The sequence below is a fragment of the Amphiprion ocellaris genome, chromosome 16 (genome assembly GCF_022539595.1).
Source record: "Amphiprion ocellaris isolate individual 3 ecotype Okinawa chromosome 16, ASM2253959v1, whole genome shotgun sequence".
Classification (NCBI taxonomy): Eukaryota; Metazoa; Chordata; class Actinopteri; family Pomacentridae; genus Amphiprion; species Amphiprion ocellaris.
The window spans coordinates 18780667-18803231 of record NC_072781.1 but is presented as its reverse complement, the minus strand read 5'-3'; the positions used below and the strand labels follow the sequence as shown (position 1 = coordinate 18803231).

The 22565-nt window shown below is 38.7% G+C and overlaps 1 protein-coding gene across 1 annotated transcript; it reads right to left on the bottom strand.

Annotated features, from left to right (window-relative positions):
• Positions 1-125: 125 nt before the first annotated feature.
• herc4 (HECT and RLD domain containing E3 ubiquitin protein ligase 4) lies at positions 126-18409 on the bottom strand. The gene is made up of 25 exons (XM_055018699.1): positions 18210-18409; positions 17054-17324; positions 16816-16975; positions 15240-15316; positions 14912-15133; positions 14740-14830; position 14255; positions 13562-13692; positions 13242-13396; positions 11901-11977; positions 11194-11318; positions 10973-11032; positions 9669-9780; positions 7228-7417; positions 6955-7127; positions 6749-6868; positions 6555-6653; positions 6256-6423; positions 5939-6082; positions 3956-4122; positions 3711-3777; positions 3520-3602; positions 1429-1612; positions 1212-1314; positions 126-1118 (listed from the first exon to the last, which is right to left on the bottom strand). The coding sequence occupies exons 2-25, from the start codon at positions 17277-17279 to the stop codon at positions 910-912; spliced, it is 3144 nt and encodes a 1047-aa protein (XP_054874674.1). The 5' UTR covers positions 17280-17324; positions 18210-18409; the 3' UTR covers positions 126-909.
• Between the last annotated feature and the right edge of the window lie 4156 nt (positions 18410-22565).

Sequence of the window (22565 nt, the reverse complement as noted above, 5' to 3'; positions counted from 1 at the left end):
AATCCTTACATAATTCCTGTAAAAATGAACTTTTGCTATGGTTCATAAAGGCAAGACATTGTAATAAAAGGCCTAATGTAACCATTCAGAGGATACTACTTAAAATGACAATAACAGGACACTACTTTACCCTCAAAGTAACCTGTTTATTTCATTGGCTGTACTTTGTTTTTTATTTGTGGATTGTTTAAGGCATACAGCCAAGAAAATCCACTCAGCATCTAAAGCAAGTGCTTCACACCTTTCTCAATCAAATGTCACAACAGAACTTATGTCAAACATAAAGAGAGTTAGTTTACATTGTCTAGACTCAAACATTTAATGAACAGGGGTTGGACCCAACATCGTTAACTCTGGTAAAATACAGTGTGATTGCCTTCAGTATGCAGAACGTACAACCCAAAGTGTAGCTTCAAGTGTTGAAACCCTTTCTGATTTTAATTAGGTTACCTTGGGATTATATTTTAAGATTTGATAAACAGAAACATTTTGCCATTACATGAGATTAGAAGCTTCACAAAGGTGTACGCTGCTGCACTGATGGTATTTTACGGGAGTTTATGTTGGTGCATGTAAGCCCCTGTGCTGTAAATAGCAGTAGTTTGCTTTATCATACTTGTTATATCCAAACATGAATAAAAGCATATCTACAAGAACAATATCAAATGTGAATCACCTTGTAGTAGGTCATCAAGTACTGTGTCGGCAAGAAAAAAAGCTGGAAATCAACATTAATGTGAAAGTCTAGACATCCACCTCAATCATTTCTAGCGTCATGTGGCCTCCTCTTTCCAACGAGTGTTCATTTCTCACGGCAGAATTCAGGCTGAAATCTGCAAAACAAAACACTTGGGAATGTGGTTGCCATCGACAGTCTAAACATGGAGTTCTAGACATCTCTGTGTACTATCAGGCAAGATTAAAGCCTTGATTGTGATCTATAGCCTGTAGAAGTTTCTCTCGGAGTGTTTCTAGACTCGTGTACTTGGGCAGGTCCAGCAGGTTGAAGCAGGTGTGGGCGACAGGTAAGTAATGCTCCCCTCCACCAGTCGGCTGGATCACCAGTTTCAGGTTTTTCATGCCCAAGATGGGTATGCGGTCACTTCCTGTGAGGAACACTAAACACAAGAGACAGTTTGGCACAAAACATGTAAATTTACATTTTCTGGTGCTTTAAAACGGATTCATCAAACGAGTTTGACAGCTCTTACATAGAAACTGTTTCTTCTTCTCTAACGGTAGATCGTGGAAAACCTCCCAGAAGAGCCTGATGGTTGGATGGTCAGTCCAGTATTCACCTTTATATTCAGTGCTCTGAGGAGTACAAATGTCATTTGTACAATTTTAGCTTATGGCTTACAAGACTGATGTTGAAAAATGAGTTAGTGAAATGTGTTTTCCTTTAATCACTATTTTTAATAACAAGACCTTTTCAAGCTCTGTCCAGTCATAGTTGGTGTTGCCGATGACCATGGCCTGCAGTTCGTTTGGCTGGAACAGCTCCAAAACTTTCCCACCGCACACTTTGTGGAAGCCTGCATAGAAGCACTCAAACAGTGGAGCCACTGAGGTGTTGAAAATGTAGTCTACGTAGGCATTGACAAAGTCCTGCCTAGAGGAAGCAGAAATAAATGAATATAAAAGTAAAGTGAAAGTTGTAAATATATTTACATGTAAAATGCATGGGTAAGACACAGATAAGCCAACAAACATAAGTTATAGTTTCAGACTCTTCATTTAGAAAAAAAGACAAAACATACAATATACAAAGTTAAAGATAAATTTGACAGCATTATTATTATTTTTTATTTAAATCATCTATAGATACTGTGACAAGATCGTTATCGTGAATTCTTTTGGCCATTATAATTGTGTGGTGAAAATCTGATATTGTGGCACCTGGATTTGGACAAAGACACTTTCAGTAACCACATCTTAAAGGTGAGTTCAACATTTTGGGAAGTCATTTTCACACTTTAGCCTTTGAAAATATTAAGGATAGGACATGCTGGTGCACTGACAAGCTTCAAACCTAAAGATGCCTTCAGGTTTGACATCAATTTCCTGAAAATGTATAAAGACTCCTTAGTGTGGCTAATTACACATGATTCATCTGTCATTTAGGGATTGTCTTGGGAAGTGGTCACACCAGGATCTTGATATCTAGTGCAAAAACAAATATGGCTAACTTTTAAAAATGATGTTTAAAAAAAGGTCAAACACTAAACTTTCATCAACACAACTTTAAACAAATTAGGCCCATTTCTGATGGATAACATCGACAGAACGATTCTACACATTGACCATTGCTTTAGCAGCTGCTCATTTACAGCTGAAAAGACGCTTGAATCATCCTTCCATCCATTATCCATACACCGTTTAATCCTCATTACAGTCGCAGGAGGGCTGGAGTCTATCCCAGCTGACTTAGGATGAAGGCAGGGGAAACCCTGGACAGGTCACCAGTCTATTACAGGACTACAAGAGAAATAAGCAAACACACTCAGATTCACACCTACGGACAAATTAGAATCATCAATTTACCTCAGCATGTTTTTGGACTATGGGAGGAAGCCAGAGTACCTGGAGAAAACCCATGCATGCACAGAGAGAATATGCAAACTCCATGCAGAAAGATCCCAGAAGCAGGCTGGGATGCAAACCGGGAATCTCCAAGCTATGAGGCCACAGTGCTAACCACCGAACCACTGTGTAGCCCTCAACAAAATCACTTTTCATTAAAAAAAAACAACTAAAAAACAAAACTAATTTCATCATGGTGACATTTTGAAAAACGCATTCTATTGAGCTTTGAGAATGTAAAAAAAAAAAAAAAACAAACTCCATGTTTCTTTCACGTAGAATGTTTTTGCATGCGTTTGTTCCACTTCTTTAAATAGATTCATTACCCAGAGGGCTGACTGGCATTTGTACAAGGGCCACCACTAGAGGGGATTGTGAGGTGCCACATACTGCAGGTGCATCACATTTGGACTAACAAGGGAAGTAAATGACCTACCACTTGCACTACGTGATTTCTCTACATATTGCACTTTTAAGACTCGTCTCAAACACTGACTTGAGGCTAATCAGATGTGTGATTTTTTTAACTTGGTGTATCGTACATGCCCTTTCCTACTTGTGTACTGTATATTTTTACCTGTATATTTTCGCTTGTAATGTTTATATTTTTGCTACCCGTTGAGAGGCTGCAGCTGTAAATGAGCAATTGTGGCATGTGTAGATCATGTATTTTTATATGGATTTTCAATAATGTACATTTGCCATATTAAATTAAAAATAAGTCAAGTAGAGCCTTTGTAAGAGGTGCTAGTCAGAGAATTTTGTTGCGGTTGGACGGAGCTAGCTCCTTCCCCTTTTTAACAATCTTTATGCAAATCTAAGCTAACCACTTGCTAGCTCCACATACATCTTTAATAGACATGAAAGTGGCAGTCATCATTTCATTCCCAAACCTCTGTTAATGGGTAGTTAACAGGACAAGTGAAAAAATGTTACCTGTTTGATTTATTGACATTGATGTCTTCCCCATTAGGCACTAGCTCCAAGACCTCTGTGGCACCATAGTTTTCCTCTGTGATCTGCAAAAAGTAAACACTGTTTAGATTTTTCTAGTATGAAAGGCAGATAGTACAGCGATCTATTTAATATTTCATATTGTAGAAAATTTTGATTGACAGTCATCTTACTGTGAAATTTAAGCAGAAGGTTTCCTCGAGGTCATCTTCTGTGTAGTCTAGTAACTGCTGCAGACTCCTTATTTAAGATGACACATTGTAAAATATTATTTTCATATATAGACACTGGTTGACCATAATCCTTTAACTGACACTCTGTGTGAACAGATCTACATGTAGTTAGGACAATACCAAGGTAAGCTACCATTCATAAACATGGTAAATGGAAACCTCAGATGACTGTTGGTTGAGCTGACCTTCCCACATCCGGCATTAGCTCTTTCAGGTCATCTAGTGTTGGTTTCCGCTTCAGGAGCTTCTTGTAAAGGGCCACGGGGAAGTTGAGCTCCACTATAGTGAGGTTATAAATGGCCAAACCACAGATGACCCCAATGAGGTTGAACAGGTCAATGTCCTCAAAGGTCTGCAAGGACAGTCAATGACTTAGATTACAAGATTGTAGACAGGGCAGATATTCATAGGTCTGACTCAGATGTTATCTGGTTTATAGTAAACAGCACATGGTTTCAACCCTCTGAACCCCAAACAGTTTCTGGGCATTTTGCTTTTGCTCTAAAATGATATTTCACCACAATGAATGCTGCCGTGTCTTCCAACAACTTGCTGACATCTTGCTCCTCTGTATACCAACTTTGAACCATCCATTATCCATCCATCCATTATCTATACACCGCTTAATCCTCACTAGGGTCGCGGGGGGTGCTGGAGCCTATCCCAGCTGACTCGGGCGAAGGCAGGGGAAACCCTAGACAGATCGCCAGTCTGTCGCAGGGCCACATACAAAGACGAACAATCACTCTCACATTCACACCTACGGGCAATTTAGAATGATCAATTAACCTCAGCATATTTTTGGACTGTGGGAGGAAGCCGGAGTACCCGGAGAAAACCCACGCATGCACAGGGAGAACATGCAAACTCCATGCAGAAAGATCCCGGGAAAGCCGGGACGCGAACCAGGGACCTTCTTGCTGCAAGACGAAAGTGCTAACCACTACGCCACTGTGCAGCCCTCACTTTGAACCATACTACATTTATTTTATTGATCTACTATATGAGTTGCAAAGTGGTTAGCAATGTTGCCTTGCAGCCAGAAGATCCCTGGTTCGCGTCCCGGCGTTCCGAGGATCTTTCTGCATGGAGTTTGCGTGTTCTCCCTGTGCATGTGTGAGTTTTCTCCAGGTTCCTCCCACAGTCCAAAAACATGCTCAGGTTAATTGATGATTCTAAATAGTCCATAGGTGTGAATGTGAGTGTGACTGTCTCTTTGTGTAGCCCTGTGATAGACTGGTGACCTGTCCAGGGTATCCCCTACCTTCACCCTAAGTCAGCTGGGATAGACTCCAGCCCCCCATGACCCTAATGAGGATTAGGCAATGTATAGATGATGGATGGATGGATCAATGAATCTACTATGTTTAATTTTCCTTTTAGTCTCTCTTGCTGTCTCCTATCACCTCTGTTGAAATGCAGCCTGCAATTCAACTGAAAAGTTTCAATCATGGCTTCTCAGTTGTGCCTCAGGAATTCTGAATTTTAATTTCTTACAGGATCTGACGTACCACAATAACAGAACATGCAATAACACAAATAGAATGAAGCAATTTAGAGTTTTGGCAAATTTTACTAAAGGAACTGTTTTAATCACACGTGTCATGTTCAAGGACCATAACAAAGCTGGAAATATGACAAATCTTTTTGTTCTCTTTCTATGATACATGGTGTAATTTTGGTGATTTTTTTCTTTAAAAAAAAAAAAAAAAAAAAAAAACACGTCTCAAACTTTTGTGTTCAGATTTTTATATAGGGATGTATTTCCAGTGTTGTCATTGTTGAACGTGTTTTAAACTGCACCTAAATGACCAGTATGTAGGATTTAGGGGAATCTATTAGCAGAAATGGGACATAGTATTCATAAGTGTAATTAACAAACTACTACACACTGTGTCTTAATGAGCTTAGCCCTTTAAATCTACAGAGGGAACAAGTGCTATTCTATGGAGTATCCATGTTGGAACACCACGTTTCCCAAAACAAACATCCCAAACACGGGCCTTTGGTGTTTTGGCTAGGGAGGGGTAATCACTTTGCTTCAATCTGCAACATGATTGCTGGATGCCACTAAATGCTACACACTAGTTGTCTAACTGTCTATAACCTCTACTAACTGTGGTGTTCCAGCAGCGTGAGTCTACAAGCGTGAATTTTACAGCACGTACCTTGTTTGAAAACCAAATGAGCCTTGACTCCTCGTAGTAACGAAACATTCCATATTTGGGATCCAGCAGCTCTTTCATGATCAGGAGGAAGAACTCTTTCCTCACACCTCCTGCATCCACTGCCTCTTCTCCCACAAAGATCACCTGCCATGAATGTAGCCACAGTAGAGTTTGGGGCTGTACCACCAAAACAACAAGCTGAAAGACACTAAAACACTCCACAGAGCCGAGGGAACTGCAGAGTCATTTTCTGTGAGCATATACACTTCAGTGACATGACTCTTTAATAAGTAAATATTGATTTTAACAGCATTTACCTTGAGTGGTTTCTTGTAGTCCACATTTTTGGACTTCCTGAGGACCTCCATGGTGTCTCCAACAATATTTTCCCTCCGAACGATGAGGATGAGGCACGGGTTGACAGATTCCACTGCCGGCAGGAACATGGAGCTGAAGTTTTGCATCTGCGCCTGGTCCACTGCCATCTATCAAAGAATGAAACACAATAATATGGCTGTAGATGGAACTCCTTTCTACGTGAAAAGAGTCGAAAAAAGGAGAAGCCAATTGAAAGGAGAAAGAAACCTTTATGACGCAGTTTATTGTTTTTTTTTACCTGCATCTGTATGACAGCGTCAGTTTGAAGCAGTGTGGTCTTTGCTTGGGCATCAAACACAAATGGATACCTGCACAGAGTCACCACACCATCGTGACCCTGAGGATACAGAGACAAATAATTCAGAAGGAAACCTGAACACAGAAAAAAGTACTGAAGGGGAAACGTGGAACTGACACCAACAGTAGACTCACCATTGGATACATCTGCCTCTGAATCCATGTGACGTAGTCATTTCTGATGTCTATCAGGTCATCCAACTCGTGAATGTAGAATCTGTCATACTGAATGATGTGCCCTGCTCTCTCACTCACCTAAAGCAAATGAAAAATAGATGTCAGCTTCAAGCTATGATATGATGCACTGCAGGAATTTGACCCATCTTTTTTTCATTCCTCACCGTATGCAGGAACTCCAGGAGTCGGAGGGATGTGTCCAGGAAACAGGTGAATATTCTCTGCTCTACTGATGGAATGCCCACCTTGTGCATCTGGAGCAGATACACCACCACTTCCTTGTACAGCTCAACCAACCGCTGGAAGACTGGTGGCTCAAATGTGGACCACCAGTTTCCTGATGCAAATACACAACAATAACATACAGATGAGTAGTAAGAATTGTCACATAAACAAACCTGAGTGGCACAAAGCATCAAACACATTCTTCGTCTCACCTAGCACCTTCAGTGGAGGTTCTTTTAGGCTGATGATGGATTTGGCAAATGGGATAGCAATGGTCACGTAATTGTTTCGGTCTGTAAAGAGAGGACATTCTGGAAGAGTGAGGTAGAGTCTCAGGGCTTCAATGTCTGGAGGAGAGCTGCTCAGCCTGGGAATGAGGTTCTTCTCCAGACTGGCAGCAATCTGAGGAAAACAGACGGAAGCAATATATTTAATAATCTACAACTGATGCAGCTCCTGACTCAGGGACTGTTTCATAAAAACTGTGTTGAAACAGTGCAGGGTGAAGTGATATTCAAACATAAAAATCTCCAATTATGTACGTGTACAGGTTTATGGTCGTATTTTTGCAACCTACTAAATTATGTTTACGTGTGTTATTGTTCAAAAAACGTACACTACCGGTCAAAAGTTTGGGGTCACCCAGACAATTTCATGGTTTCCATGAAAACTCACACTTTTATTCATGTGCAAACATAATAGCACAAGGTTTTTCTAATCATCAATTAGCCTTTCAACACATTTAGCTAACACAATGTACAGACAGACAGACAGACAGACAGACAGACTTTAATAATCCTGAGGGAAATTCAAATACCATTAGAACACAGGAGTGATGGTTGCTGGAAATGGGTCTCTGTAACCCATGTAGATATTCCATTAAAAATCTGCCATTTCCAGCTATAATAGGCATTTACCACATTAACAATGTCTAGACTGTATTTCTGATTAATTTAATGTTATCTTTATTGAAAAAAAAAAAAACGCTTTTCTTTCAAAAATACAGACATTTCGAAGTGACCCCAACCTTATCAATGGTAGTGTATTTTTCTCATTTTCCTGAACTGCTGCAGCCTCTCTTCTATAAAATGCTCAGTTTTAGCTCCTGTCTCTGTAAGGCTCTCCTTTCTACAAAGCTCAGTCTGCTCCGACTGGTCAGCTGGCTAGACGAAAGCAAGGTACCGTTGGTTACGTACTGTAAACCCAGTGCTCTGAGTACAGGCAGACAGCACTATCAGAAATGACCACACTAATGAAATAATGGCGGGCTGCATGCATTTGTTTGAAGGTGATCCAAACTAAACACTAAGTAGGAGTTTACAAATGTAGCACAAGGTGACAGAGTAACAAATAAAAGGACTGGACTTCAAATGAGGTGTTGCAGGTACTGATGGAGAGTGCCCTCTCTTTTTCACGTGACCTTTGGGCTTTGGAAGTTTGCAGAGCTTTTACCTTTTACACAAAAAACAGCTATAAATCACACTAAAGGAAAGGGAAAACTTTGGAAGTATCATAAGGGCTCTTTGACTGAAATTCAACTGTTTCCAGAAAGGTACCCTCTCTAAATTTGATGAATGTCTTACAAAAGGACAGCAGTTACAAGATCAGGCATGTCCAACCCAGCAGCTGTTGAAATGATAATTACCGGTTTTGCAGAAAGTAAAACCCAAGTTTTCTTCGAGCAACTTCTATGATAAGCTTCAGAAGTTGCAGGAAGAAGTTGCATTGTGGCATAAGATAACACATTCAAGGGCCTTAGAAGAAGCAATATGGCATAAAATGTAACTTGGAATACTCATTAAATACCATTTCAGGTCTTTGATTAAAAGGAGATTTATGTGTTAAAACCAGAAACCAATTCTGAAGAAAAATAGGCTTGTTCCATCATCTGAGTTAGGGTTTTTTGAGGCTGTCATTGGTAAACTGCTTTTTCAAGGCAGAAATACTCAGTCATGGAAATGGCTACTCATGTACACCACTGTTAAAAAGTTTGGGGTCACTTAGAAATGTCTGTATTTTTTGACAGAAAAGCCATTTTTTTCAATAAAGATAACATTAAATTAACTAGCAGTTCAGTCTAGACATACTTAATGTGGTAAATGACTATTCTAGCTGGAAACAGCTGATTTTTAATGGAATATCTACATAGGGGTACAGAGGAACATTTCCAGCAACCATCACTCCTGTGTTCTAATGCTACACTGTGGTAGCTAATGGTGTTGAAAGGCTAATTGATGATTAGAAAACCCTTGTTCATTTATGTCAGCATATGAATAAAAATGTGAGTTTTCATTGAAAACATGAAATTGTCTGGTTGACCTCAAACCTTTGAACGGTAGTGTAGCTCATTATACTTACTTCCAGCATATCAAAGACACAATATAGACATGTTAAGAAGGTACAAAACTTGGGTGATAGGTATAGGCACTCTGATCTGTTCAACATGCTAGTACTCTTCTACCCATAAGTACAACACTTGAAAGAAAAATGTGTGGAGGAAGAATCCTGTTATGTACATTTATAGCAAAAGTAAACCATGTGAAACATCTACAGACCTTTGTGAAATTGTTACATCAACCCTTAGATAAACCAGCATCATCATCATCGTCACATGTATATTAGGCACCTACAGGCATTTTGTGTGGTGACTGACCTGCTGAGCAATCTCAGGGTGAGCTTGTGGGATTACTCTGTGGAACAGCAGACGAGCCATGTTCATATCCACTCCTGAACATTTGCTGCTGGTACTGTAGTGATCTGGATGACTGCGTAAAAGAAATACACAGTTAGTACAGGATAACACCGATAACAAAAAAAAAACAAGCTACTGAGTCAAACAACCCTGCGTAACATACATTAGACAGAATATTAGCATCTCTTAAAGTAATACAATCTAGCATGATACCATGACTGATTCCTTCTCCACAAACTAAAAATGAAGAATTAATAAATTGCAGAGCTACTGTAATGGATTGCAACTGGTGACTTTGGTCTTGTATTGGCCCTAAAAGTGATGGAGATCAGTGAGAAACAATCCCATGAATATAAACTGGTAGAAAACAATGAATTACAAGGCAAAAGAAGAACTGACACAAGCATAACGCAACCAGGGAGTAAGATTGAGGCACGAGGCTACTAATGATTACCAGGACTTTTAATAGCTGAATAGTGAGTAAATTAAAATGTACATTTAGTGAAGAAAATGCTTTGATTTTGGCAAAAATGTAAACAAAGGCAACAAGAAAAGCACTGAGAAAGCGCAGTACTCTGCCAAGGCCGCTCAGTTGTATTATTTCCAGTGGCTGAAATCTTGAAAAAATTTGTGGCAGAAATCACGGCACCGTAGGATGTGTCCATTTAATATAGAAACAAACAAAATGACCTTATGCTGAGCACAGGCGTGTGTTATGCATGTGTACGTTATGTACGGATACCGAATCGCGTGACCTAAATATATAGGGCAGGAATTGATGGGACTCGGAAACACCCCCACAATTTAATCTATTGTTCCTTGCATGAGTTCCGACAAATAAGTCCCAATAAGTCCGCAGCCATCAATTTGTAGTAGGATCAGTCATGTGACCTTCAGCAGGCAGCTGACATAGTGTTCACTTGTTGTCATAGTTACAGTGAAGCAGTGCCGCTATCTCGCAATGATACAGAAATCTTTAACAAATCCGTGGATCCAGACTATAAGCAGCATCACTGCCAAAATGTCGGTGGTCTTTATGTAATTTCTGACCTCCCTTGAAAATTTCATCCAAAATCTTTAGTCTGTTTTTAAGTAATGTTGTTAACAGACAGACAGACAGACAGACAGACAGACAGACAGACAGACAGACAGAGACAGACAGACAGACGTATGCCAATCACACAATTCACATCACTGCTTGGCGGAGTAAAAATTAAGACTTTTGCATCAGACTGTAGATGAAGACTAACTTTATCTAAAGTTACCTTGTCGACAAGAAAGATCCATTGAGGCAGCTTGCTGAGGAGAACACGAGGTCAATCTCACTAAAGGAACCACAGAAGGCAAGTCATTAGTGTGATTAATTCTAACAGTCAACCTTCACAAAGAGCTTAACAGAATACATGTCAACTTGCTCAGGATGTCAAAAGTGAAGCAAAACAAGCGGTGACAATATTCTACAGTTGTTCTGAGAAAAAGACTTTACTTGGACACTTCTTGCGGGAGTCTTCCTGGTGAGTGGTTCAACCATTTCTGTATGATATCCTCACTCAAAGAGCAAATCTTTCTTTGGGGATCTTGTATCCTCACGTCATCTACATTGCGGAGGTCCTACAACAACAAAAACAGAAAAAGTTGAATCAGTTAATTTAAAAAAATTACAGATTCATGCAAAGTAGTGCTAGTTAAATTAAATCGAAGTAAATCCCAAAGGAGAGGGTGTTTCTGATGAAGATTAACAGTGATATGGTAGAGAAATAGCAACCTCATGAAAAAAACATACTGCTTCAGTGTAGTAGGAATAAAATATGAAAATTTATCATCTATGTTCTACCTATCAAAGCACTTTGTGAATGTTCTTGTGAAAGGTGCTATACAAATAAAGTTATTATTATTATCTTTAAACTCATGGCAAGATGATTAAAAACAACTCCAACATGAACGTCTCAGTGTTCAGCATCAGATGAAGCCTTATTGGTCGAGAAATTTCCATCCTTTTTCTGTATGGCACTATTTTGTGATACTTACTAAAAATTACTTTGTATTGTTGTTTTAAAAAGTTCACTTCAACCAGAAAATCAGGGCCTCCATCATTAATCATTTTAACGTATGCTTCGAGGCACAGCTCTTGTAAGCGTCTGTGAGAAACCTCTGTGACTGAGGCCTCAAAATATTCAGTGAATAAAAACTTACATTGGCAGTGCAATAGTGAGCAAAGCTCTGATCTCCTCCAGCGTAAATCCTCTTGACACAACAGCTCTGTCCCGAATCTGCAATGTAATTTAACAAAAGCAAGAAAATGCATTTGTTATGCAACTATACAGATATAACCAGATAGAATACAGATATATAGTAAGTTCAATTTCAGCAATATTAGGCCACAGTTTGTCATTTACACATTACAGCTTCCAGATCACAGAGTATCTACAAAGGAACAAAACATTTAGTAACAGGTATCTGGAAATTTGGAATTTTACTTTATGATTTTATGAAAATGATAAAAGTCCTAAAAAAAAAGACAAAAAGGCAACAAAAACAAGACAAAATATTACAAAAATCAGCCACAAAACGACAAAAGCGATACACAAAATGACAAAAAATTAGACAAACGACACAAAACAAAACAAAAGAGACAAAAAACTAGAGAAAAAAAATTACAGTGACAAAAAAATGGACAAACGACAAAAACAAGACTAAAAAAATTACACAAATGACACAAACAAGACCAAAAATGACAAAAGTGAGAAACGAAACAACAAAAATTAGACTAACAATACAGAAGGACAAAAAAAGAGACAAAACGACAAAAGCGATACAAAACATTGAATAAAGCAAAACACAAAATGACACAAAGAAGACAAAAAACACAAGCGAGACAAACAGGAAACACAAAACGATAAAAACAAGAAACAAAATGACACAAACGTGAGACAAAAGTCAGACAAAAAACAACATAAACAAGACAAAATATTCCAAAAATGAGGCATAAAATGACAAAAGAACAATGAGCAATCTAGTATTTTACTTTATGATGAAGAGAAATTATTTTAAATTGATAGTTTTACTAATTTACAATTTGCAGTTAATGTCTTCTTCTGTAACTTTTACACTTTGCAAAGTTGTCCCGCGGGCCGCACTGGACCCTCTGGAGGGCCGGTTTTGGCCTGCAGGCCGCATGTTTGACACCCCTGCCTGAAAATAACATGCTATCAAATGACTCTTTGTAGGAAAAGTGTTACTGCTACTTCAGACTACATCGAGAATCAGTCTGCAACTTTCAGGTCATTGTCTCAGTTCAGAGTTCAACTACATGACGGCCAAAGAAAAGTTTAATATCTCGGACACCAAAGAAAGCCAAAAAATGTCTGGGGAGTTAGTGAACCAAAGCAGGGATGACTTCCATTGGCTTTACAGAAAAATAAAGACACCAATGAGATACTGTTTCTACAGTAAAAGATAGTTATTATATCAGTTTTGCTAGTTCATTTCCTCAGAAATCACTTGGTCACACAGCTTGTTTTTTTACTCTCTCACCTGTATCTGTTGGAGTACTGGCGGCTACCCAGGGACCTTTGACTTGAGCAGGGCTTTTTCTGTTGCAGGTAGAACGTGTGCCAAGCTGCCCGTTACCTCCGAGTCCAAATGAATCCATCTTTCCAGAGGAAGGTGTGAAAGCCAACGTGTGCTGCCTTGTAATTGTACAGTAATTTAATTGTTTTGTGACATTTCAGTAAAAGGAAGTTACACCCATCTACACTGGTAGTTCATGTAACAATATAATATGGGCACTGATGGATAAATATGGATGTTATGTTAGTGGTAAAATATATAAACATACACACAGTGAAATTTACCTTCCACATGCAATCTGCGTGACTACATTTCCCATGAGCTCAAACACTTTCCTGGGGTTGATTTCATGGTTTGTAGAGTTGTGTCCAAGCTGTCCGTATCCTCCTGCTCCGAATGTAAACACACCTCCTTCCTGTAAAATCAGCCGCAAGTTATTCTGACCTTCAATTGGAAAAAAAGAAAACAGTGTAAGGCTGAAAATGTTAACAAACACCAACAACAGCCTGACAGTTAATATTACACATAATCAGGAATATATTTTAACCTGCAGATCTTAAAGCAAGTTGTGATAAAAATCACTTAGCAGCTTAATTACTGAGATAAGATTAATTATAAGGGAGATTAAATTGGACGCTAAGATGATTACATACTGCATGTATATTATTTAAAACCATCTATTAAACTTTGAAAGTCTACTTTTGGGGTCTATTCTGACCTGCTGCACATAGTAATCACACAAAAGTTTCACAATACAATTGAGTAGACATTCACATTCACTCATTTGTTCATCTCAATCTGCTACAAGAGTCTGAGTAGTTGAATCTGCAAAGCTTGAGAACTCCATAACTTTTATATTAAGTGGAATCTTTATGAAGCCACGTTAGCAATAAAGCTGGCCAGTAACTGTAGAGTTTTAACAAGATAAAACTCCAAAAATAAAGTCACACAAGAAAAGCACTCATAGAGCATAGTACTCTACCAAGGCTGCTCAGTCTTTGTACGATTTCTGACGGATAAGTCACGATAAGTCTGCAGCGGTTGATTTGTAGTCAGATCGCAATCATGTGATCGTCAGCAGGCAGCTGACGTAGTGTTTGTCATAGTTACAGTGATGTCGTGCCACTATCTCGCAATGATACACAAATCCATGGATCCAGACTACAAGCCACATCACTGCCAAAATGTAATGAGGTGGTCCTTGTGTCATTTCTGACCTTCCCTGAAAATTTCATCCAAATCTATTAATCTGTTTTTGAGTAATGTTGCACATAGACAGACAGAAGGACAAACATACGCCGATCGTCGCATAACTCCACCAAGGAACGCAGCGGAGTCAAAGAATGAACAATCTATCATCACTTATCACACCACTTTGTTTCAGTGTCACCAGATTCAAATCAAGGCCTTCCACACATAACACTGCAAACTTATCAAATAACCAAAAAGTATATAACTTAACTTTGTCAGTGCTGCTGTGTGATCTTCTCCACAGGAGATGTAAATCACTCTCTGCGATCTGAGGGACTTCAACAGGGCTGGGAAATACCGATCTGAAGAAACAGAGCATCTAAAAGTTAATCAGAGTTTAGGACTTTAATACTCACAAATGTCTTAGGGTTGAAAGAACCCACCATTGCTGTCATTGAGGCCCAGTTGACCAAACTTGTTGCGCCCCCAACCGAACACCGCTCCTGAGAGGGTGAGGGCAAAGCTATGAGCGCCACCTGCTGATATTTGAGCAAAAGGAATGCCCTGCAGAGACTGAATGATCTGGGGTGTGGAAACGTTCTGCCCGTTTATTCCTAGCCCAAGTTGGCCATATCGATTCTGACCCCAGGAGAACACTTGGCCCCCTGTGTCAAAACACAGATGTAGTTTAAATGCAAGCACATGGACGTGAAGACACCATTATGAGCTTGAATGAACACATGTGCATGAAGGGGTGAAAACCATTCTCACCTCTTGAAAGTGCATGGGAGTGCCTATACCCACAGGCTACCTGAGCAATTTGTACATCTGACAAAGTTTTGATGTTTCTGGAATGTTAACAGGGAGAAAAAAATGGAGCTGTTTGAGTTTACTGGGGAAGAAACACATTTAAAGAAAACAATGATGTACAGCACAGGTTAATTAAAAAATAGCTACCATAATACGCTGTCCACGATAAGTGTGGTATCATGATACTGTTATTATGTGATACATTGCAAGGCAATCACAATATCTGTGCAACTGAAGAAAATAAATAACCCTAACAAGGCAAAAAGCAGGGATTATGTATTCAATGAATTCCCTGTTATGTCAGTGTGTGTGTGTTATCAATATTATATAAAGTCAGTCTTCAGTTCAATAGTGACTGTGTCATAAATGCAATACATGAGATACCATCAAAAGCATGACTGTAACACCAAGAAGATGGCATGACTTTGAAAAATTTTCTTCATGATACTTTAAGCCTTGTGTTGTTTTAGGGTCAAAAACGACTCGGTCACTATGTTTAATAGCAGAGAAAAAACACCAAATGACCTTTTTTCAGCTTGAAATTCGATGACTTTTCCTAAAGTGACCCCAACATTAGAAAAAGTCAAACATCGTCTTTCTTTCTATTTCCATCAGAGAAGTACATTAACAGGGTACGAAGATTGTCTTGGGGTCATTTTTGACCCAGCAGTTACAAAACATAGTCACAGTGGACTAAAACACACACCACATCACACACCTCTAAATCACAAAAACCCACTGTAGTTGAGTTTTTGAAGTTGAATTTCAAAAATGCATTTAAAGCTACTTTCTGCACATTTCTGGTATTTTCTTAGGATATAGAAGTACTATCTCTTGCAAAACAAATAATTATTACACCTACGCAGTACCTTTAGCAACAATAATAGTGATAATAAACTATTAAAGTAAAGAAAACCATTATAATATGTGTGATGTGATCAAAACAAGTGGTGCCCACTGACGGGTCATTTTTGACCCTTAGGACAAGGGGACTGTTCAGGATGCTAAGAAAACAAGCGGGTTAAACTCAGAGTCAGGCCTCCTGCATAATGTCTAATTTAAACTTTTTTTCTTCCAATTTTATTTATACAGTGGCAATTTACAACATTTCATCTCACAGCACTTCACATGGTAAGGTGAAGACTAGAAATTGTGAACAGATAAATCCAAGAAATTCTAAGTTTTCTTTGGATTTGCTTTGAGTAACCACTCAACAATGGTGGAAAGGAACAAGAAACATCCAATTTTCCTTTGGGATTTGACAATTGCATTGATTTAGACTGCGATTTCTATTTGACACTGATTCATGAAGTAGTGACTCTTTTAAGTCAAACCGGTTGTAGGAAGCTGTTTCAAGTGCCTGCATGTGTTAATAATAATATCAACGTATGACAACAAGAAGTGACACGTACGTATAACGCTGACACATCTATTGATTACAAGTGCCTTTACATAACAAAGAATGAGCGTGTACGAAGAACAAACAAAAAGGTTTCATGTAAACCAGTAAACATGAGAAGTCAGCTGGTAAAGTTACCTAGGCACACGAACACATTCTTCAAAGTTATTTAACCCCAGTTGTCCATCTGATCCCAAACCCCATGAGAAGACCTGTCCTTTGTCGTTCAGGGCGAGTGTATGGGACTCTCCACAGGACACGGCCACGATGATCTGTGCATCCAAGGCCACAACCTGCTCTGATGGGTGACAAACACAGACGCTTACATGGTGAGTGACTTTACCCATTGTTGTTAGAAAACAAGCAGGTAACTAACCTGGTTTCTTCCTGGACTTCTCATGTCCCAGCTGGCCCAGGTCATTGCAGCCACAGGTGTACACTGTCCCATCCTCCAGCAGGAAGGCTGTGTGTCTGCGGCCACACCCCACATCACACACTTGCTTCCCGTGGAAGAATTCACATTTTCGCGGCTCCACCACAATCTCCTCATCAATCCCACCCAAGCCTAGCTGTCCGTAGGAGGCATTTCCCCAGCACAGCATTGCAGCTCTGCCTTTCGGCTACACACGCCAGTAGGATCCAGGTCTCTGTGTAAAAACACACTCCGGCTAATATCACCTCCAGGATTCACACAGCCATAGTTTGATTTGTGAGGTTCACTTCAGCTGGTTAACACCTAGCAAGCAGCCAAATACCGTTATGGCTAAATAACATCAGCGCTACATGGAAACAGACGTGTGGTCATGTCTTTGGGATAAAATACAGATGTAACACCTTAACCCTCCTGACCTGGTAACATGTTATCAGATTAGCTAAGTAAGCTGCAGTTCATTTAAACCGTGGTAGAGGAGTTACGCTAAGGTAGCATCAATCTTCTAATAACACCACTTCCTGTTTGGAGAGCTGACTTTACAAATTAAGCCACCGCGTTAAAATAGATAAATATCACATTTTTATGTGCAACCCCGACAATAACAGGCCACCACAATCATCATGATTAGAAAATAAAATAACAAACTGCTATGTAATTCATAGAAATATGTTTTTAATATTTAAAACTGAAGTTTTATTGTGACTGGAGCCCCGCGGATAAACACAGCTAGCTTGACTCCTAACGTTTCCCTATCATGATGATTATAGGCAGATCACTACTGACTGATGACCAACTTATTATGGCATTAGTTAAAACGACCCTGTTGCAGTGATCAGTGTCGGTAAAAACCGTTTAAGGACACATTTCTAATTAAAGCATTCGACACGTGCTGACATACAGAGCTGCTTTATCCAACAGTGCTGTTAGCAAGCTAACAGTCAGCTCATACTGGAGAGTTTACCCAGTGACTTCAGGCGACCTTATATATAAACACCTCAGTTTAAAGCTCTGTGATTCATTCCTGTTTGTCCGAAGCAGTTAGTTTAACAAGTGACAGGCTGCAATGTGCAAGTCCACTGAAAGCAAATCTTAATCTTACCAAACCCGCCAGATCTGACAGCGTAACGGCCTTCCAGTGTTTATCTCGTTAGCTGCTCGGCCTTTTAAAACCTCTCATAGCAGCACATTTCCAGGATTTAATGTCAAAACACAACTAGCAGCGAGTTGTAAAAAAAAATGCTACCCAATCCCTCTACTTCAGCGCTCTGTCAACAACTGCTGCACGGCGTTGCTGGAGAGATCGTTAAGTCCGTTGCACTGTACCCCAACTGTCCGTGCCGTTTTTTAAAAATAAAAGTATTTTTCTAGGACCAGAGCGGTAAAGACGTTCAAGACAGTGTAAATATACACTTCAGGACCATAAAATAATGAGAGCCCTGTCAGGGTGATCAAACATCTTCCTGAGAGAAGTGTAGTGTATGTGTATTGTAGCAGATGTGTAAATGTGATGAAGTTTAATTTGAAGGCCTGCTCGTTTAACCGGAAGTCTACCTGCGCTTACACAAACTTTACGTGATGGAGGTGAAGAAATGTCGCGAAGCGTCTGAAATGTTCTAGATGGGGCGCGCACGCATGCGTGTCTCTGCAGTACTATACTGTACAGTGTGTACGTACACATAGTTTGTGTGGAAAAAAAATAAACATACACACACAGGTCATGCCCTGCCCTGCTAACTACACACACTTTCTTTTTACTTCAATACATCGCCTTTATCTACACACACATAGGTTTGTGTGTAATTACATTTAAAAAGGTCAAAGTGAAACAGTGACAGTGTAATTTTATTGGACAACATACTAATTAAGACATAAAATAAACAACACAACACTATCACAAATCTATCTATCTATCTATCTATCTATCTATCTATCTATCTATCTATCTATCTATCTATCTATCTATCTATCTATCTATCTATCTATCTATCTATCTATCTATCTATCTATCTATCTATCTATCTATCTATCTATCTATCTATCTATCTATCTATCTATCTATCTATACACTTTAAAAACAATTCAAGCTACCTGTTCCTAATTTTTATAAGAGAAATCTGAGTTTCTAATTTAGAAAAACCTTTTGATTTGTTGAGTTGGGTTTTACACAATAATGTTTTGTAATTACATCTACTCATTATTTGAATAATTTAAACTCTAATTTTCGTATTAGTTGATTTAAAATTAAATTCAAGTTGAGGAAACACAATAGAACTGGCTTGATAATGTTTTTCTTTGCCTTGAGTGCAAGGTTTCAAGTCTCCTACCCTCTCTATTTAACACTGGAACAACTCAAATTATATAAAAAATTCTGTTCATATTTATGTTCTTGGTAATCAAGTACAGAACATATAAAAATACATTTAAGTAATGTACAAATAATTGCTAGAACACCTTAATTTGATAGGTAGTCAACTTAAAAACTTCAACACCAATCTTTAAAGAAATGCTAAATAATAATAAAGGCTAATTCTCCTCAGTGTGGTTTGTTGTTTGAATGTGTTTTCATTAGACAATGTCATAACTCAAAATGACTAATGTAAACTTTTGCACACTTCTTTTTTGTTGAGCCCAAATATTATTATTAAAGTTTTTCAGATATATCTGTAATATTATATACAAACATTTATGAACATCACAATAATATTATCAGAGATTGTATTCAGCTGACGTATTGCTCATCTTATGTAATTCTGATTTCACTAAAAGGATCTGGAATTTATCAGACTAAGTCCTTTTTTGCTGGCCCTTACTTTCCTGTTGTCAAAGGACAAAGCAACACTGGTGAGTCTGAATAAATACCATTTGGCTCCCTCTGGTGGAATGGAGACTCATACTCACAGACAGACTAAAAAAATTCATCCGTCCATGGCTTTTGTCATTTACCTTGAAAAGATTGTCTTGAAAATACCGTAACTGACATTTTATCAATGTGCAGCAAGTTCAGAATAAGAGATTGGAAAGGAGCAGTTTGACCCTGAGGACAGTACAGAGAGGTGACTTGGAAAAACTGTATTTCAGTTACTGTTGATATAAAGATTTTAAAATACAAAACATCATTAAAGATTAAACCAGTAGTTTCCAATCTTTTTGGCTTATTTTAAATGGATATTTCTCTCTAAACATCTCACACAGTTTCATTGCAGTAAAAGTTCAATGATCTAATATTTCAACAAAAAACTAAGATTAGAAAAAAAATCTTAAAACTGAAACAGATTTTTTTATCACAATAATCTTATCAGAAATTGTATTTGGCTGATGTTTTGCTCATGTTATGTAATTCTGATATCACTATAATGATCTGGAAATTTTCTGATCTAACTCTTATCAGATGGCCCTTATTTCCCCGTTGTCAAAAAACAAAACACTAGTCAGTCTGAATAAATACCATTTGGCTCCCTCTGGTGTGATGGAGACTCCCATACTCACACACAGATTAAGAAAAATTCATCCATTTATCCATTCAAGCCACTTGGATCAGCAAAATCATCCTTCCATCCATTATCCATACACCGCTTTAACTTCACGGGTGGCTGGAGTCTATCCCAGCAGACTTAAGGCGAAGACAGGGGACTCCCTGGACAATCACCAGTCTATCAAAGGGCTACACACAGAGACAAACAATCACACTCACATTCACACCGATGGACGCTTTAGAATCACCAATTAATCTCAGCATGTTTTTGGACTGGAGAAGGAAGCCAAAGAACCCAGAGAAAACCCACACATGCACAGGGAGAACATGCAAACTCCACACAGAAAGATCCCAGGTTGGGATGCAAATCGAGGATCTTCTAGCTGTGAGGTGACACTGCTAACCACCGAGCCACTGTGCAGCTCCAATTCCCAACATATGTCATCGAATAGCACCTCACACATTAAGATGAAGACCTTGTGAAATGTAACCATAGAAGAGGGAACCCAACAATCCAAAGTTGCCTTCGGATTCTATAGCAAGCAGTCGGCGACGATGGCTTTAAAACACGTCAGACTGTCTCTGTTCTGTCTTCGGTAGTTTCTAAACTCTAGCAGAGAGACAAAACACCCCTCTGAAACTAATATTTCAGCATTTCCCTGCCACAAAAGGGCTTCATAGTCATAGAGAGAAAGGGGAGAAAAAAGTTCTGAATCTTTGGATATAGACATTAGGAGAATACCAACAAATAAATAGAAATGTCAGGACTGATTCAGAAAAAGTCCATGGGAAGCTTTCACAAACACAAAATACACTGCTGAATTCTCTCTTAGATCACATTTGTGTCACTGCCAAAGGTTAAATTATTGTCTGCTATACCACCTTACTGTATTGTACAATTTCTACCACTGATTATTGACCATCAATCAATGTGCTGTCAGCAACATCAGAATCAATGCACATGTCCTTGGCTTTTATCATTTCTTGAAGAGATGGTCTTGAAAGTAACTGACATTTCATCAGTGTGCAACAGGGTCACAATAACAGAGAGGAAAGGAGCAGTTTGACCTGGGGGACAGTATAGAGACATGCCTTGGAAATATTGTACTTCAGTTAATTTTGATAGAAAAAAACATCCTTATAGATTAAACCAGTAGTTTCGAAACAATGAGATGCCAGGTGATGTTAAAAGCAGATAAAAAGTCTACACATAACTCCTAAACCTGTTGACACCAAATACAAACCTATAGTACATTCAGAGGGTTTCCAGTCCTCTGCAGTAATTCCTTTTTGATAAAAAATTTCAATTGATTTCATAACTAAAGACATCGGCAGTTCTGGCAAGTAGTCATTCAGAGACCGGAGGTAAACTGTACTTTGTTTCTATAGTATGTAACTACAAATGTTGACAAGTTGTTCCACATAGTAAATCAACATTTCACAGCCAATATTGTCAGGGCCAGGGCTTGTTCTAGTTTTACAATGTTTAACTGGTGGAGCTGCATTGAAACATTAGCATTGGGAATATTACACCACTGTGTTTATAGTCTTGTTGTACAATCTTCAAAGGAACTGCTGGTGACAGATGAATGTAGTAGAATTGAAGTATAATGCACTATAAAATATACATAAAAAACAATAACATAGCTTGATAAATTAGCAAATTTATTTATATTACATTTAGACCCTTGTGCTTGATAACATCTTTCATTAAACCTGGAGCAAACAGCCACCACAAAGAGCGAGTCATGTTAATTAGGAATGATGAATAGATGCATGCAAGAGTTTCTCATGGCTGCTTGAAAATGTGAAAACACACATGACAGCTGTAACTGTTTGTCTATTATTTCTACAGGTGACAGTGAAGAGGAAGAATTCTAACACTGAACACTGAAAAGCAGTGGTGGAAATCAGCAGCCCATTTTACGCAGACATTTACGTAACTTTTGTCCCATGATTAACATCTTTCAGGTGACTATGAGT

What these genes read in the sequence shown, in the direction of transcription:
- herc4 (XM_055018699.1), bottom strand. Translation starts at nt 17,279, where the DNA reads ATGCTGTGCTGGGGAAATGCCTCCTACGGACAGCTAGGCTTGGGTGGG. An exon ending in GGATCTTTCTTGTCGACAAG is followed by an intron (nt 9,781 to 10,972) that starts GTAACTTTAGAT and finishes TCTTTTACGCAG; the next exon opens with TCATCCAGATCACTACAGTA. An exon ending in GAAGAAGAAACAGTTTCTAT is followed by an intron (nt 1,119 to 1,211) that starts GTAAGAGCTGTC and finishes TCTTGTGTTTAG; the next exon opens with TGTTCCTCACAGGAAGTGAC.